This window comes from Mustela nigripes, chromosome 18 (assembly GCF_022355385.1).
Source record: "Mustela nigripes isolate SB6536 chromosome 18, MUSNIG.SB6536, whole genome shotgun sequence".
Classification (NCBI taxonomy): Eukaryota; Metazoa; Chordata; class Mammalia; order Carnivora; family Mustelidae; genus Mustela; species Mustela nigripes.
Genome location: NC_081574.1, coordinates 18781379 through 18797109, shown reverse-complemented (window position 1 = coordinate 18797109; position 15731 = coordinate 18781379). Strand labels below are relative to the sequence as shown.

At 42.2% G+C, this 15731-nt stretch overlaps 1 protein-coding gene across 4 annotated transcripts in view; it reads left to right on the top strand.

The window, feature by feature from the left end:
* Window positions 1-15731, top strand: part of DLC1 (DLC1 Rho GTPase activating protein) — a 413181-nt gene that overhangs the window by 383135 nt on the left and 14315 nt on the right. For all 4 annotated transcript variants that reach the window (XM_059384365.1, XM_059384366.1, XM_059384367.1 and 1 more), the window contains 3 exons: window positions 4804-4885; window positions 11908-11971; window positions 14080-15500. In XM_059384365.1, coding sequence (XP_059240348.1) covers window positions 4804-4885; window positions 11908-11971; window positions 14080-15500 — 1567 coding nt within the window. The remainder of the gene's footprint in view (window positions 1-4803; window positions 4886-11907; window positions 11972-14079; window positions 15501-15731) is intronic.

Genomic DNA, 15731 nt, shown 5'->3' with positions numbered 1-15731 from the left:
ATCATCATATTCATATCCTTGGTTTATAATACTACTGATCTATGATTTATTTTCACACATATTATTACTCATTAAAATATTTCATTAAGCAAGCAATGTAGCAAGTCCTAAGACCCCCCCACCACTCAAAGCAAAAGCTAGAACCTTGATAATAATGTACCCATTAGATCCCTCTGCCACCCCCTCCCAAAGCAACTCATTCTGAAACTTCTGTAATTCCTTGCATTTTCTTGCTTTGCTTTTATATCGTTTTATGACATTTTTGTAATATATATATTTTTATAAAGTTGGTTTTACCCTTATAAAAAGGGTATTGTGCTCTGTGTAATCTTGTAGGACTTCGTTTTCTTCATTTCTTCTGACACTTACATTAAGATTCTTCTATACTTTGTGTCCCCCAGGATCACTTGCCTTGACTGCCGTGTAACAGCCTGTTGTTTGTGGATCACAGTTTACTCACATTCACACTCTGCTGGGTGGGCAGTTTGGCTTTTTCTGTTTTGCTTTTACATTCTGAAGGCTTATGAACATGCTCACACAGTTTTATACTCTTGTGGTACATCAGCAATAATTTGCCTGTATTTGGAGGAGCTGAATTACTGGGTAACAGAGAACACATATGTTCAGTTTTATAATGTAGATTTTTCTAAAGCACCTGTACCGATTTTCACCCCTACCAGTGATATATAAAGATCCTGTCTGTCCATGTGCTCTCAACACTTGATATTGTCAGGCTTTAATTTTTGTCAGTCAACATGGATATACTTTGACTTCCACTTCTCTCATCATGAATGGTAATACTCATTTCTTCCTATCATCTGGCAGTCTGTATGTGTTCTTTTGTGAAATGTCTGTTGCCCGTTTTTCTCATCCCTCAGTTGCACTTTTCGTAATGATTTCCAAGAGCTCTTTATTCTAAATAGTAAGTTTTTATGGGTCATGTGTTACAGATGTGGCCCCCTAGGTTGTAATTAGGCTTTTTACCTTGGTTTAGATTGTCATTTGATGAATATCCTTTTTTCTGTGGCATTCAGTATTTTAACTAAGAAAAATGGACTGTTAAAAAAAATAAATGAAGATCAAGGCTGAAGGCATACTCCTTCATTTTGTCATCAGTGCCCTAAGGGTCACTCAGATGCTATAACGGTGGGAGAAGATCTCCTAAGGCTTGGCTCTTCCTGAACCTCTGGCTGCCTGGGGTGGGCAGAGCAAGCGTGGGTGTGGCGAGATGAATAGGCTGTTCATTTGCATGGGCCTTTTATCACACTGTATGTAAAGTCATGGAAAAAGAATCATAGTTCTGAACCAGTGAACTCCATTTTTATGGATAATTTTCAAGCAAAGTTCGGGTGATTAGTGAAGAGATTCCTAAACTGACTAAGTTGAGTTCCAGAGCTGCTTCTACCTTGAGCTTTCTTGGTTTCCATAACTTTACTGAGATGATGACACGAGATGTCTCTCATCACTCATTCATTCATTCATCTACCCATCCCATCCATTCAGCCAACCAACAAGCCATTATTAATTCTGCACCAACAGGGATGCCCAACACTGTCGTAAATGCTACATATTTTATTAAAACAAAAACATAATTCCAACATCCAAGAAGGCCTTTAAGGGACTGCCATAATCTCAAAAAGCATAGTTTTGGTTAATTTACATTTTAAAAATATGTCTTTTTCATTACTTAAGAAGGAAAGGGACACTAAGAGATAGCCACCATGTGATGAAATTTCTAAAAGATTGAGTTGAAATGTTGTCGCTTAAATATTTTCACCAAAGATGTTCAGCTCTTCTCACAATAGTTTTAAAATCATGTCTTTTATCCTTCTCTTCCCCTAGAATAATGACAATCAAACTACTTCCTGTAACAGTGACATTGGGCTCTCAGGGAAGCTAGTGCTCTTTGGCAACCTTCTTTAACACATGAGCAAAAAGCCCATGCTAAGAGTGGGTGTAGTTTGTAAGCTTAGAAGTGCCAGACATGATCAGCAGGTTACCTTGAGGAGGGATACTGAGTGGGTGGGTGGGTACTCCCCAGAAGCAGATCAGGCAGAGAGAGACCATAGAGATGGTTTTTATTTTCCTCGCTCACTCAGCTTCATGAATTCATTATCTAATTTACCGTACCTGGTCTTCCTCATGGTAGCCCAGACCGAATGTGTGATATTTTCCCATGAAGTTGAATTCAGAATTATTTTATTGCTAGACTGTGTAAAAGATCTTACTGTTCATACATTATAGAGAATATTTCCAATTCCTTTTCTTTTTCTTGTTTCTCCCTCTCTCTTTTTTTTTAAGGGGCTTGGTTAACTGCATGTTTATTATGCTGGAGCTGCTTATCTTCCCTTTAGAGAGGATTCCTGACCTATTAACATTCACAGTATCTCTGTCTTTCAGAAGGGCTTGGCTCTGGGGAGGGCTGGGGAGGCACCACCATCCTATCAAATTCAATTCACAGCTCCACTGGAGATGGGAAAGGGTAATTGCATTTGCAGTGGTGGCATTAAGGTGGCTGTCCTTTTGTTCCTTTTGTTCTCCTGTTTAGAAATTAAATTTCCTTCAATTATGTTCATTTTTGGTGTTGATTTGCTGCCAGGCAGCACTTTCTTATGAGTGTATGTTTGCTAAGACTCCTTTCCAGTCTCTGTCTTACTTCTTAGTGAATCCTAAAATGCAGACTGCATTTTCACAGGATGTGTTTGGGGTCTCTCTACATTTACAAATCTTTTGAAGCGTAAACCTATTTGGGGGATATACTGTATATTGTTCTGGGCGATAATTTCTGCTCTCCTGCCCCTGTCTGTAGGGTGAGTATAACACACTACACACCAACCCACACATTCCTTGTCTTCCTGTTTTGCTTTATTTTGGTCTTTGGCAATTTATACTTCCTGCCCTTAAACTCAAGCTGGAAGATGAAATCCTAACCTGAAGAACTCTGAGAACTTCTATACATCAATAAATTGTATCTTTTAAAAGCTGGTCCTTTCAAAACAGTGTAGGCAAATAAAAGCAACTGAATTACTTCACTTCTCTCTTACATTTAGTTTCTACCTACCCTAGAATTTGTTTGTTTTTTTTAAACAGAATCTGAAAGTTAATTTGGGATCAGAAAGGAATCTAAAGGACAGTTCTGGGTACACGAAGTTAGAATTATTAAAATAACACGGTCCTGGTCTCCTGTACACTTAATAGACGTGAGCTTTTCGTTTACATATATAGATCAGATGTTACCCTCTGGGAGTATTAACATATATTCTTTAGTGTCAGCTCTATTACTTAGTACTTGAAAGTTCTTAATGTCTGCTCAAAGTGAAATAAAATGTGACAACCTTCAAACAGTTTCACAGTCTGCCATATTCACTAATAGCTAACATTCACTATAAGCTTACAGAGTTGGTCCATAAAATAGAGAAGAGAGAAATTCCTAAGTACCAAGTTTCATGTATTTCTTTGTTAAGTTTGGGCTGCTTCATTGGTCTGCCTATGTTATTCAGGTAACAATAAAGAACTCTATGCCTTCAGAAAAAGGAATTGGACTGTAATGATGTTGTTTCCAACATTTAAAAAGAAAAAGAAAAAAAAAGATGCTCTTAACCATTGTCTCTAGGAAGTAGATTGTTAAAAATAAGGAGCTCCATCATGAAACCGTCACAGTCAACCCAGGAACTAGAACAGGACTGATCACTTGTCTCTCCTGGGAGCCTGAGAGCCCAGTCTATCCCTGTACAAAGCATTATTAGCCATTTCAGAGGCCATGAGGTTGGTTTTTTTGTTTTTCTGCTTTGTTTTTGTCTTTGTTTTTATTTGGTTATGCTAATCCCAGTTTCCTGCTGTGCTGATTTATTGCCCCCATTCCTGACCTACAGAGGTGCACCGAAGAACTCCTACTCACCATATTATATAAGCGTTCTACGGGAAAGACCAATTATACCCTAATAGCTGGACTCCTTAGAGGGTAACTTGTTTTTATCTAGTGGCAATTCCAGCGCAGTTGTAAATTTCCACAGTGGTGCCACAGGTCGCCCTCCCCTCTTCTTGAATGTATTTATCAACAAGGGATAAAAAAGGGAATTCTTCTATTGAGTTGACTTTTTCCCCCTTTTTCCTTTTCGGTTCTGATATAACTTCTAGTATTCTAGACTATTGAACTCTCCTACAGCTTAAGGGATTCGGGATCCCATTGTTCTCCAGCAGCTTTGTAGCTAGCCCTTTGTTTTAGGGGGGAGTTATATAAACTCCTGAAAAGCCATATGGAAGTGCTAATATTTGTTTAAAAATAGCATATCCTGAATTCTCTTTAGCTTTTGATGTCATGCAAATGGTTAGATTCCATTTCCTACCACTTGCCATTGTTCTGTAGACCTTTCCTTGGCTCTGTTTTCCCTGACCTCTTTCCCCTGATCAAATGTGAGCAGACACACATGGAAAGACAACAGAACAACAACCACCACCCCATTTAAAGGAAGCATCCTTCTGGTGTTGATTCTGGCCGAAACTATAATTTACAGCAGGAATCTGTTGCCTGCTGATTTGTTCCAAGGTGGAACAGTGTTTTGAACCACTTCTCTGACAAGGAGGGATATTTGAGTCTACAGACCACTTTACATCTAAGCTCAGTGAGGACACTGTTGGAATTGTCCTAAGTTGCTTTATTTTCCCATAGCGCTTGATAGGAAGTAAGGTGCCCTACACACAGTAGGTGTTTAAGAAACTACTTTTCTTCCCCCTCTGCTAAACTGGGCTAGATTGGCAAGAATTTAGGTGTTCAATAAATACATGTTTCTATTTTTCTTATAGATCTTCTGTTCCCCATTGATATTTCCTTGGTCAAGAGAGAGCATGATTTTTTGGACAGAGACGCCATTGAGGCTTTATGCAGGTAAATGGAAATGTTTTGAGTGGTTTCGTTCTTTCTTTCTTTTTTTTTTTTTAAGAATGAGGTTATCATCAAAATGGTTTTTGCTCCTGTTGGCTCTACTAATTAAGTCAGTTGTTTGATTAGTGAATGGTTATGGTAATTTACTTGATTGTAAGTCATGGGCCTTTTAATTAAAATGAGTAACACCTTGTTATTTCATATTGCCATTAAATGACATTGCCCTAGGAGGCCCTCAAATAGACCATTCCATGTTCGATACCATATGACTGCTGAAACAGAGACTGTTCAGATGGTCTGGAAACTTGGAACAGGGTAATTGAGTGTACAAGCCCAGCCAGATACTCCAACAGAGTCATAGCGGCTGTTAGATTGAATGAAAATAACACACTGAGAGGAGTATGTGGGGGGTGGGGAAGTTATGGCTTGCTAGAGTCAGGAGAACCATTGTCTGAATTCCAGAGAAGCTTCTGTGAACCTCTTCAGCATCTCCAGATACCAAAAAGTAACAATAGGATTAAATAAGGTTGTAGACAAACTCAGCCCAAGCCTTTAAGCTACAGTGGATGGGCAGTAACTGAGCATTGATGTGAGCCATGCCTAAACCTATCAGAAATTCGTTGTGCTGGTGGGTCTTTGGGCTGAGGGGCAGCCGGGGGGGGGGGGGGGGGGGGGGGGGGGGGGGGGGGGGGTTCGGTGAAGTGGAAGTGATAAAACGTGTAGCAGACGATGACGAAACACCAGTGATCCTCTCCACCTCTTTGTGACGTGTTACTCATCTTCGAGTTGTTCATCCTTCGTCATTTTCTTCAAAGCCTTCAAGCTATAAAAGCTGAATTCTGGGGAAAAGGTATACTCAGAAAAAATCTGCATATTGATTTTATGTATAAAATTTAAATGAATTTTCTTTCATTCAGTACTTATTTTAACTTAGAAGAACACTCTTAAGGTAGAACGACCCTGAGAATTTATTAACCCCTTTGTAGGCACAGAAAGCGGTAGCTCAGGGAAAGTATAATTTTTTGCCTTTCTTCTGTAATGCAGTGTTTTTTGAATCCACTAACTTAAACCGTGATTGTAGGGAGAAACAGGGAAGATCTTCAGGATGGTGTATGAAAGAGACTAGTTCTTGTGGTTGAAGAAAAAAAGAGTGCCACATTAACCACAGAAACACTGTCACTTTTCAAATCCAATGAAACGGCTGCTTAGAAATGTCCAGGGTATGTACACATTTTCTGAAGGCAGCCTAATCCCAAGTCCCACACTGTAGTGTGTAATACCAAAGCTATGTCATCGGGAACAAGAGAATGTCACGAATGCAGTTTGGGCGGGAAGAAGTCAACATCTGGAGTATAAACTACACCAGACATTTTTTAAATGTTTTAATGCTTAGCTGTTGGATAGAATTCATTTATTTTTCAATTCATCATTGGTGATAACGCATATAAATGAGGTCACTCATAACATGGATCCTAGGAAATATTCACGCATTGAGTCAGATCACCCATTTCACACATTTTCTGCCACTCAGTGAGTGGGCCCTCTGAACAGCAGCAACAGCTTAGGAATTTCTGGGTCATAAAAATATCACTACAACACTGCAGCCCAAAGGGGTCATGATTAGATTCTTGAATACTTTTTTTATTTTTTTTTTAAACCTCAGTTTGAAATTGTGTCCCTCTCTGATGAGAAGGTCATCCTCTGCCCTTTGTGATTTTCACTGGCTCTCTATTCTGTTTGAGAAGCTACCTCCCTTTAAAGGGAATAAATCTGTGTTTCAGGATCTTTTGTGAAAAGAAAAGACTAGGAACAGCTAGACCTTCATCTGTATTTGCACTCTGCAGTTTATGCTGGGTTGGGTTTCTGTTTTCTCAGATGCAGAGAATGTCTCAGAGGTTTAGTGTAATAAGGTAATGGGTGTTAAAGGACTTTGAAAATTATTAGGCCCAAAACGGAGGCCCAGATTTGAGTATGTTGAGAAAGTCCCGAGGTTGGGTTTTCTCTTCAAAAAGGAAATCCTTCAGAATTCATACTAACAGTCATCAACTTGTTTGTAATAGAAACCCCAAGGGCTCTTGTCCATGTTCACACAGACTTCTCAAGGCAAATGATTGTCCTTTTGAGAGACCTAAACAAATGTTCTAAAGAAAACGATGAGGCGGGTGCCTGGGTGGCTCAGTTGGTTAAGCAACTGCCTTTGGCTCAGGTCATGATCCCGGAGTCCTGGGATCAAGTCCCTCATCGGGCTCCCAGCTCTGCAGGGAGTCTGCTTCTCCCTCTGACCTTCTCCCCTCTCACTCTCTGTCTCTGTCAAATAAATAAATAAATAAATAAATAAATCTTTAAAAAAAAAAAAAAAAGAAAAGAAAAGAAAACGATGAGGCATCTTCTTCTGAAATGCCGTGCTCGTTCCTAGTTGTCAGCACAGTGGCGGGCGTACCTATTTGACCGTTGATGGGATACTCATGTCATGAGCTATGCTCGCCTCTTCCACATAGTCTCTCAGCCTGTGGAATTGAGGACCAGTAAATCATGAAGCTGTGGTGCGGTTTGACAGTTTTGTGATTTGTCAAGTTCACTCCAGACTGACAGACTTCTTACAGGCTTCATCTTTTGCCCTGTTGAAATATTTTGAGAAGTTCATTTTAAATATATACGATAAAATTGTTACAGAAACTCAGGTGCAAAGTTTTGCTTCATGAAATACTGTTAATCATTAATTTTAACATTTTTACCCTAAACAAAACCTGCTAAAGTTTGTTTTAAATAACATAATTATTGGAGCATCTGGGTGGCTCAGTTGGTTAAGCATCTGCTTTCAGCTCAGATCGTGATCCCTGGGTCCTGGGATTGAGCCCCACGTCAGGCTCCCTTCCCTGTTCAACCGAGGGTCTACTTCTCCCTCTCCCTCTGTCTCTCTTCCTGCTCATACTCTCTTTCTCACTCAAATAAATAAAATCTTTTAAATAAATAAATAGTTTTTACATGGTTTCTCTCTTCTGCCACCCTCCCACACACATGAATGTTACAGCTGCTTCCATATACACTTTAGTGTTCTGCTTAAAAGTTTATTATATGGATAATAATTGATGATCTCTCAGCAGTCTACTTAGGGCAGAAGACACATTTTCTTTTTCTTTTTATGTATGTATGTATGTATGTATTTATTAAGATTTATTTATTTTAGAGAGCGAGAGAGCACATGAGCAGTCAGGGGAGAGGGAGAGAGACTCTCAAGCTGACTTGGCTCTGAGTACAGAGCCCGACATCAGGCTCAATCTCATGACCCTGAGATCACAGCCTGAGCCAAAACCAAGAGTTTGATGCTTAGCCAACTGTGCCACCAAGGTGCCCCCCGACTTAATGTTTTCTTGAGAATTATGATAATACTATTTTATATATATATATATATATATATATATATATATATTTATTTATTTATTTTAATTTGAAAGAGCACACAAGCCAGCGGTAGGGGCAAAGAAGGATGGAGAAGCAGGCTCCCTGCTGAGCGGGAGCCCAAAGTGGGGCTCAGTTCCAGGACCCCGCGATCATGACCTGAGCTGAAGGCAGGCACTCAACCAACTGAGCCACCCAGGCATCCCTCATGATGATATTATCTTTTTTTTTTTTTTTTTAAGATTTTATTTATTTATCAGAGAGAGAGGGAGAGAGAGTGAGCACAGGCAGACAGAATGGCAGGCAGAGGCAGAGGGAGAAGCAGGCTCCCTGCTGAGCAAGGAGCCCGATGTGGGACTCGATCCCAGGACACTGGGATCATGACCTGAGCCGAAGGCAGCTGCTTAACCAACTGAGCCACCCAGGCGTCCCTCATGATGATATTATCTTAACACAAAGTTTAGTAGTGACCAAAAGTTACAGCTATGATTCTGAGTTTTGGGGATTTGGATTGCTCACCAAGTTTCTTGTACTTACCCGTGTAAGGGATTTTTGTATTTGTTCCTTTTGAGAGATTGGCTTTGTCCCAGTCTTGTTAGTTATGCTATATACTCCAACCCCAGTGATAAGACCAACATCCTGAGGGGGTCACATCAATATTAATACTGGGGGAGTGGTTTGCTTGCCTTAAAGCATATACAGATAATAATGCAAACTACTGTTGGAACACCTCTTCTGAAATGATCTTTGTCTCCGAGCACCTGGCTGGCTGAGTCAGGAAAGTCTGCAACTCTTGATCTTGGGGTCATGAGTTCAAGCCCCACGTTGGGTGTATAGATCACGGAGATGATCTTGTCTCTCTAGCTTCTGAAAAATGTTCCATATCATTGTTTTCCTTTGGAGGTAACAACTGACTCCTATCAACACACCAAAGAATTACGTAAATAAGGCGATAATCATACAGTGATAAGTTCATATCCCAGCTATCGTCTTCAGTCTGCACTTTGTTGTAAAACAGCCCTTGAATGCCTAACCAATGTCAAACAGCCAGCCACATAGTGGATTTCAACTTTGTTACTATTTCTGTTCTATTAAAAGGAAGTAAATTTTTAAAGCAATTGCGCTAATTCCAAGAAAGTATCTTTTAAGAATTAGAACAATTCTTATTTGTCAGGTCTTACTTGGAAAATTGTTCCTTTCTCTTTTCTTGCATGTCTCTTGTACTTGTCCCTGTTTTCATTTTGCATACGAGGCCCAAATACCCGCCCCCGCCCGCTTTGCTTTTATCAGAGTGCCTGCAGCTTCCTGCAGCGAAACTCAGGAGCCTTTGGTGGCCCACCTTGTATCCCTCCCCCTTCAGAGCAGGGTACAAGTTGCCTAGCAGATAAGACTGACACATTCCTCTGGAGCTGGGCCCCTGCGAGGGCCCAGGGGGGTTGGAAGCACCACGCCTTCTGGACAGATGGTGCATCATCCTAGTTGCCACTCATTTGGGGAATCATACTTAGGGTATAAACCGCTCTGTGTATTAGCATCAAATAGAGGTTAAACTTTGGAAAAAAATGCAGGCTGTACGGTTTTTGAATGTCAGAGCTGCCATGTTTTACTCTTGTGGCCTTGGACAAGATTCATGACCTCTCCAAACCCCCATGTCCTCACTTATAAAAGGAAGGAAAACAGTAGTATCTGTGCCATAGAGTTGTGAGGACCAAGATGAAATAACACAGCACCTGAGCCGGAGCGAGCCCTCTTTCGTCGAGCTCTGTTTCGTTTCAGTGTGGTCCCTCTCCGAGTAGCTAAGGTCTCACCAGTGGGCATTCTTTGGAGGTCCTGGGAACAAATGAGTCTTACAGAAGCCCCGAGAAATAACTTCTAGGCTTCAAAATCAAAGTGCCATTAGTTTGGTGCTACCAACATAAAGATAATGTTGTCCATCATAGAACTGGCCTCCAGAGTCGTCTTTGTTTGACTCAAATCTAGAATTTGTGAAGTGAGCCCCTCCCCTGCTGCCAGAGGCTTCCATGCCTAGTAAACCTGGTTATAAACACCACTCAACCATTAAAACCCAAATGAAGGCAAGTAGGTATTTGATTACAGGTTTGATTAATGAAACCCAGACCTAACACTAACTGTAACCATTCCGGATTCTTTAAATCTTGAAAACATTTGAGTACTCAAACACTGTGGGTCTAAGTCATTTAAGTAATGCATGCCCCTTTAGGGAGGGACCTTATATCCACTCATTTCAAAGTTAGGGCTTTTTCTTAAGTTATTTGTTTTCTTTCCCTCCCCATCAACAGAGAGAATTTTTCTGAACACAGGCAACAGAGGCGTTCTGAGCTATCTTTGTTTATTCTGTAAACAGGCTACCACGTAATCTATGAAATCAAAGGCAGTCTTATCAGCAGGCAAAAATACTTTCTGTCCTTGTGCATCAAGTTGTTAGACAAGTTGCAAGAACAGAATCCCAAAGATAAAACCTAGAAGCAGTCTCCTGGTCAGTTTGAATTTGTGTGAATTAAATTCTCTTATCCTGTGTAAAAGGTAGAATTGCAGTTATGGGAAAAACTGGATAGCTGAGCGTGGAAGACAGCAGATAATGCTGAAGGTTTATTTGAGGAAGACTGAGTACTGGGCATCTGGAAGCTGTTAGGGCTGTCATTCACACTTCTACAATACCATGTATTGCTGTGTATGGAAAGGCCTTCTCTTTTTAGCTATTTCATTATTTCCTGATGAGGACTTTTGTTTTGGGGTTTGTTTTCTGTTGTTGTTTCTTTTCTTCTTCTTTTCTTTTCTTTTATTTTATTTTTAGTATTTCATTTTCAACAAATGAAATTATTTCCCTAATTAGCAGGGGTTAAAAAAAAAAAAAGTATTCAAAGTAAAAATATCACTCTTGTTCCAAAAAAGAATCTGATTCAAGTGCTGATTCATGAACTCTGTTGTAACCCTTGAAGCTGCCGTATACAAATTTTTTCAGTAACCATTTACACTACTGCTGTGACTGTCCAAAACATTATCCTGTCCCATACAGGAAGTTATAAAAAGAATTGGGATATCAAATAGGCACCAATTTCCTTACCATGTAAGGACTCACTACATTTTTGAACAGAGTGTCTAAGATTGTTATGTCTAAAACTTGGCTTATTTTTCTATTTAAATTTTGCTTTGAGGTAGAATATACCATTTATTTTTATTTACCAAAAACACTGTTTGGTTCCTTGTTGCTGTTCCCGTTCCTATGAAAAGAGACATCACTGGCTCTTACTTCTTGGCACTGTGTGGCTCTATCTAATGGTTCAACCGAGGGACTCTTGGAAGAATAAATTTCCCATTGAGACTTGTTTGTTCTGTGAAGAATAAGAAGCCTCTGATAGTACCATAGCAAGATGTCCTTTTCCTATAAAACACTAGTACTCAATCTAAATGAAGAAGTTTAAGAAACATCAAGGTATTTTTAAACTATTCACCTTGTAAAGATGTTTTCTAACACTGTTCTGAATTATGGAATTATTTTTATGGAATAAAGAAATTCATTAAACATGTCACCTGTCTTGAAAAAAATATTTATCTACCCCTCCTTGGCTTCCTATCTTTGCTAACGTTCTTTCTTTGCCCTGTAGGCGTCTAAATACTTTAAACAAATGTGCAGTGATGAAGCTGGAAATTAGTCCACATCGGAAGAGAGTGAGTATATAAAATGTATAATAGCATGGGAGGAAAGCGGGCAGACCAAAAATTGGATTGTGTTTTGTAGGGGGTTTTGTCTCTCAAACTCTTAATTACTTCCTTATTCCAAAAATCTATGTACATTTTTTCATGTACATAATCCAGTCAGGTTTACCCAAGATCAAGTAGCCTTTTGGAACTGAAACCAGTCCTTGCAGTTAGCCGGTAAATTGAGGTTTCCCTGCTGTTTGGTTTTGTTTTTAATGAGAAAAAATTGACACATGATACTACTAGCTTCGGGTATACAACATAGTGATTCAGTATTTATATATATTACAATGTGATCACCACAACAAGTCTAGTTAACATCCATCACGCAGAGTGATAACATTTTATTGTTGTGGTGAGACTTTTTAAGGTCTCTCCTAGCAAATTTCAAATATAAAGTACAGTATTATCAACTATAGTCACCATGCTGTACATCACATCCCCAAAACTTATTTATTTTGTAACTGAAGCTTTGTACCTTTTGACCCCTGCTCTGGCAACCACTAGTCTGTTCTCTTTTGTCTATGAGGGTTGTTTTTTGTTGTTGTTGTTTATTTTTTTTTTCAACTGTTTTTGACAGGAACAAATCATCTATTATTTTTTGTTGTTAATTCCGTGCCCACTACAGATTAAAGGAAGGAGGCTGAGGAAATCCCTCAGTGAATCCTCCATTATGCCCTTCAGGACTTAAAGCTAAAGTTCTTTGGAAAAACTCTCTTTCTTCCCACATGTAACAGTAACTGTGTTTCGGGGCTGCAGGGCCGGAAGAGAAGGCTGGCTTGTGGGGTACTGAAGGATGATGGGAGCCCGGAGGGAGGAAAAGAGTTGGGGGAGACGGAGGGGAAGGGCAGGAGATCCCACACATTCTAGGCAAAAGGTGGTGCATAACTTCTGAGTATGAAATGTGAGGCCTTTTATGAGCCCTTCAGAGAAGAGGTGGGTGTAGTCCTGGGAGTGAGTGTCACAAATTAGAGTAAACAGGAATCAGGTTGGTCAAAGAACTTATGTCTCTGACTGTTCAGAGTACAAGTTTTAATTATCCTAGAGTTCCTCACTTGCCACACAAGCTGCCTTCTTGGGGGAGTTCAACCTTTTAAACAAATGAGCTGGAACCTCCGCACCCACTGAGCTGTGGAGAGGAGTCCGTCAGTCAGCGTGGGATGCTCTCTACTCATTGTCCTGTGAAACGTGGGTCATGTGACATTCTCCACACCGGTGGGAAAGACCTGCACCCTTCTGAATGGTGCCTTTTGATACCCCGCCTAGAGGGCTCAGATGCAATAGTCTGTCACGCAACATAACCCAGAGTCTCACCCATAAATCAGGCAGAGTCAGCAACGATGTTACTTCACGTTTTCGAATGTTCCATGCTGTCAGGACTGGGTATTTGTGAAGCCTTGTTAAATTGCCTGGAGCATGTCTGAGGTTGAAACTTCACAGGACACGTGTGGCCTTAGCTCCCCACCCCGTGTCTGGTCAGGGAGGGAACAAAAAAGACCAGGTAAGAAGCTGAAAAGTGTCAGACTGAAAAATTGTGGGGGCTTCTCCCCTTGCTTGGTGTCTTCACTGGTCTGTTAGGAGATGTTGTACACTCTTAGGGTGGCTACAGATTCTGGTTCTCATTCTTCTTAAGGATTTGAAAACTACCTTTTTTTAATTGCAAAAGAGACTATAAACACATGCTATCAACAGACCACAGAATTGGAGGCAGACCAGAGGGAGTCCTACCCGTTGCTGACTCCAGTTCCAAATATTTTGCATGCCTGGAATTTTCACAGATCTCAAGAGGTTTCCTCTGTGAGCCATTAAAGAACAGCCTATAGATCCAGCAGTTTCTACAAAATAACTCTTACTTAGCCTGAAACACCCGGGCAGGCTTTTTCCTGAGGTACATCTTTGTAATGTAAAAAAATAATAAAATCATCATCCAATCAAATAATAACATAATAAAATAAAGATACAAAGGGGGAATTGACACCAATGGCATATTATGAGCCGCGTCCTGGGCCTCCGGCCCGGGCACGCATCCCTGCTGTCCGCCGGTCCCAGTGATGAATGCCTCCATTCTGTCCTTGCAGAGCGAGGACTCGGACGAGGACGAGCCTTGTGCAATAAGCGGCAAATGGACTTTCCAGAGGGACAGCAAGAGGTGGTCCCGGCTGGAAGAGTTTGATGTCTTTTCTTCAAAGCAGGACCCAGCCCCCGGGGCCCCCGATGACACCCCCCTGAAGAGCGCGGCGAGCCATGAAAGCATGCTGACGGACCTCAGCGAGCGCCAGGAGGTGGCTTCGGTCCTCAGCCTCAGCAGCACGGGCAGCCTCCCCGTGCATGCGCCACGCGCTGGGGACACAGCAACACCCCGCACGAACTCAGTCATCAGCGTCTGTTCCTCCAGCCACTTAGTGGGCCACGATGACTCCTTCTGCAGCCTGCCCTCTCCCAAGGAACTGTCCAGCTTCAGCTTTGGCATGAAGGGCCACGAGAAGAACGCCAAGTCTAAGACGCGCAGCCTGTTGAAACGCATGGAGAGCCTGAAGCTCAAGGGCTCCCACCACGGCAAGCCCAAGGCGCCTTCTAAGCTGGGACTGATCATCAGCGGGCCCATTCTGCAGGAGGGCATGGACGAGGAGAAGCTGAAGCAGCTGAACTGCGTGGAGATTTCCGCGCTTAACGGCAACCATATCAACGTGCCCGCGGTGCGCAAGCGGAGCATCTCCAGCTCCACGCAGACCAGCAGCAGCAGCAGCCAGTCGGAGACCAGCAGCGCTGTGAGCACGCCCAGCCCGGTCACCAGGACACGGAGCCTCAGCGCCTGCAGCAAGCGGGTGGGCATGTACTTAGAGGGCTTTGATCCGTTCAATCAGTCCACATTCAACAACGTTATGGAACAGAACTTTAGGAACCGCGAGAGCTACCCGGAGGACACAGTGTTCTACATCCCGGAAGATCATAAACCTGGCACTTTCCCCAAAGCCCTCTCCAATGGCAGTTTCTCTGCCTTGGGGAATAACAGCTCCGTGAACTGGAGGACCGGAAGCTTCCACGGCCCCGGCCACATCAGCCTGAGGAGGGAAAACAGCGACAGCCCCAAGGAGCTCAAGAGACGCAATTCCTCCAGCTCCGTGAGCAGCCGCCTCAGCATCTATGACAACGTGCCGGGCTCCATCCTCTATTCCAGTTCGGGGGACCTGGCTGACCTGGAGAACGAGGACATCTTCCCCGAGCTGGATGACATCCTCTACCACGTGAAGGGCATGCAGAGGATAGTCAATCAGTGGTCGGAGAAGTTTTCAGATGAGGGAGACTCAGACTCCGCTCTGGACTCAGTCTCTCCGTGCCCCTCCTCTCCTAAGCAGATACACCTGGATGTGGACCACGACCGAGCCACACCCAGTGACCTGGACAGTACGGGCAACTCACTGAATGAACCCGAAGAGCCCTCGGACATCCCGGAAAGGAGGGATTCTGGGGTTGGGGCCTCCCTGACCAGGTCCAATAGGTGAGACTCTTGTTTCCCTCTGGACATTGGGGGAGGGGGGGCAGGGAGGGACTGCTTCCGTCCTTGTGGGGGGGAAATGGGGTCAGGTGTGGCATTTGTAGCCCTGCTGGTTCCCAGGAAAAGTGACAGACCAGGAGATCTAAACATCCAAAAAGCATAGAGACTGTTTAGCGGGTACAGTGTTTCCGTTGGGAAGGAGGATGTAAGCCCTGGGGGTGACTGCTGGTGATG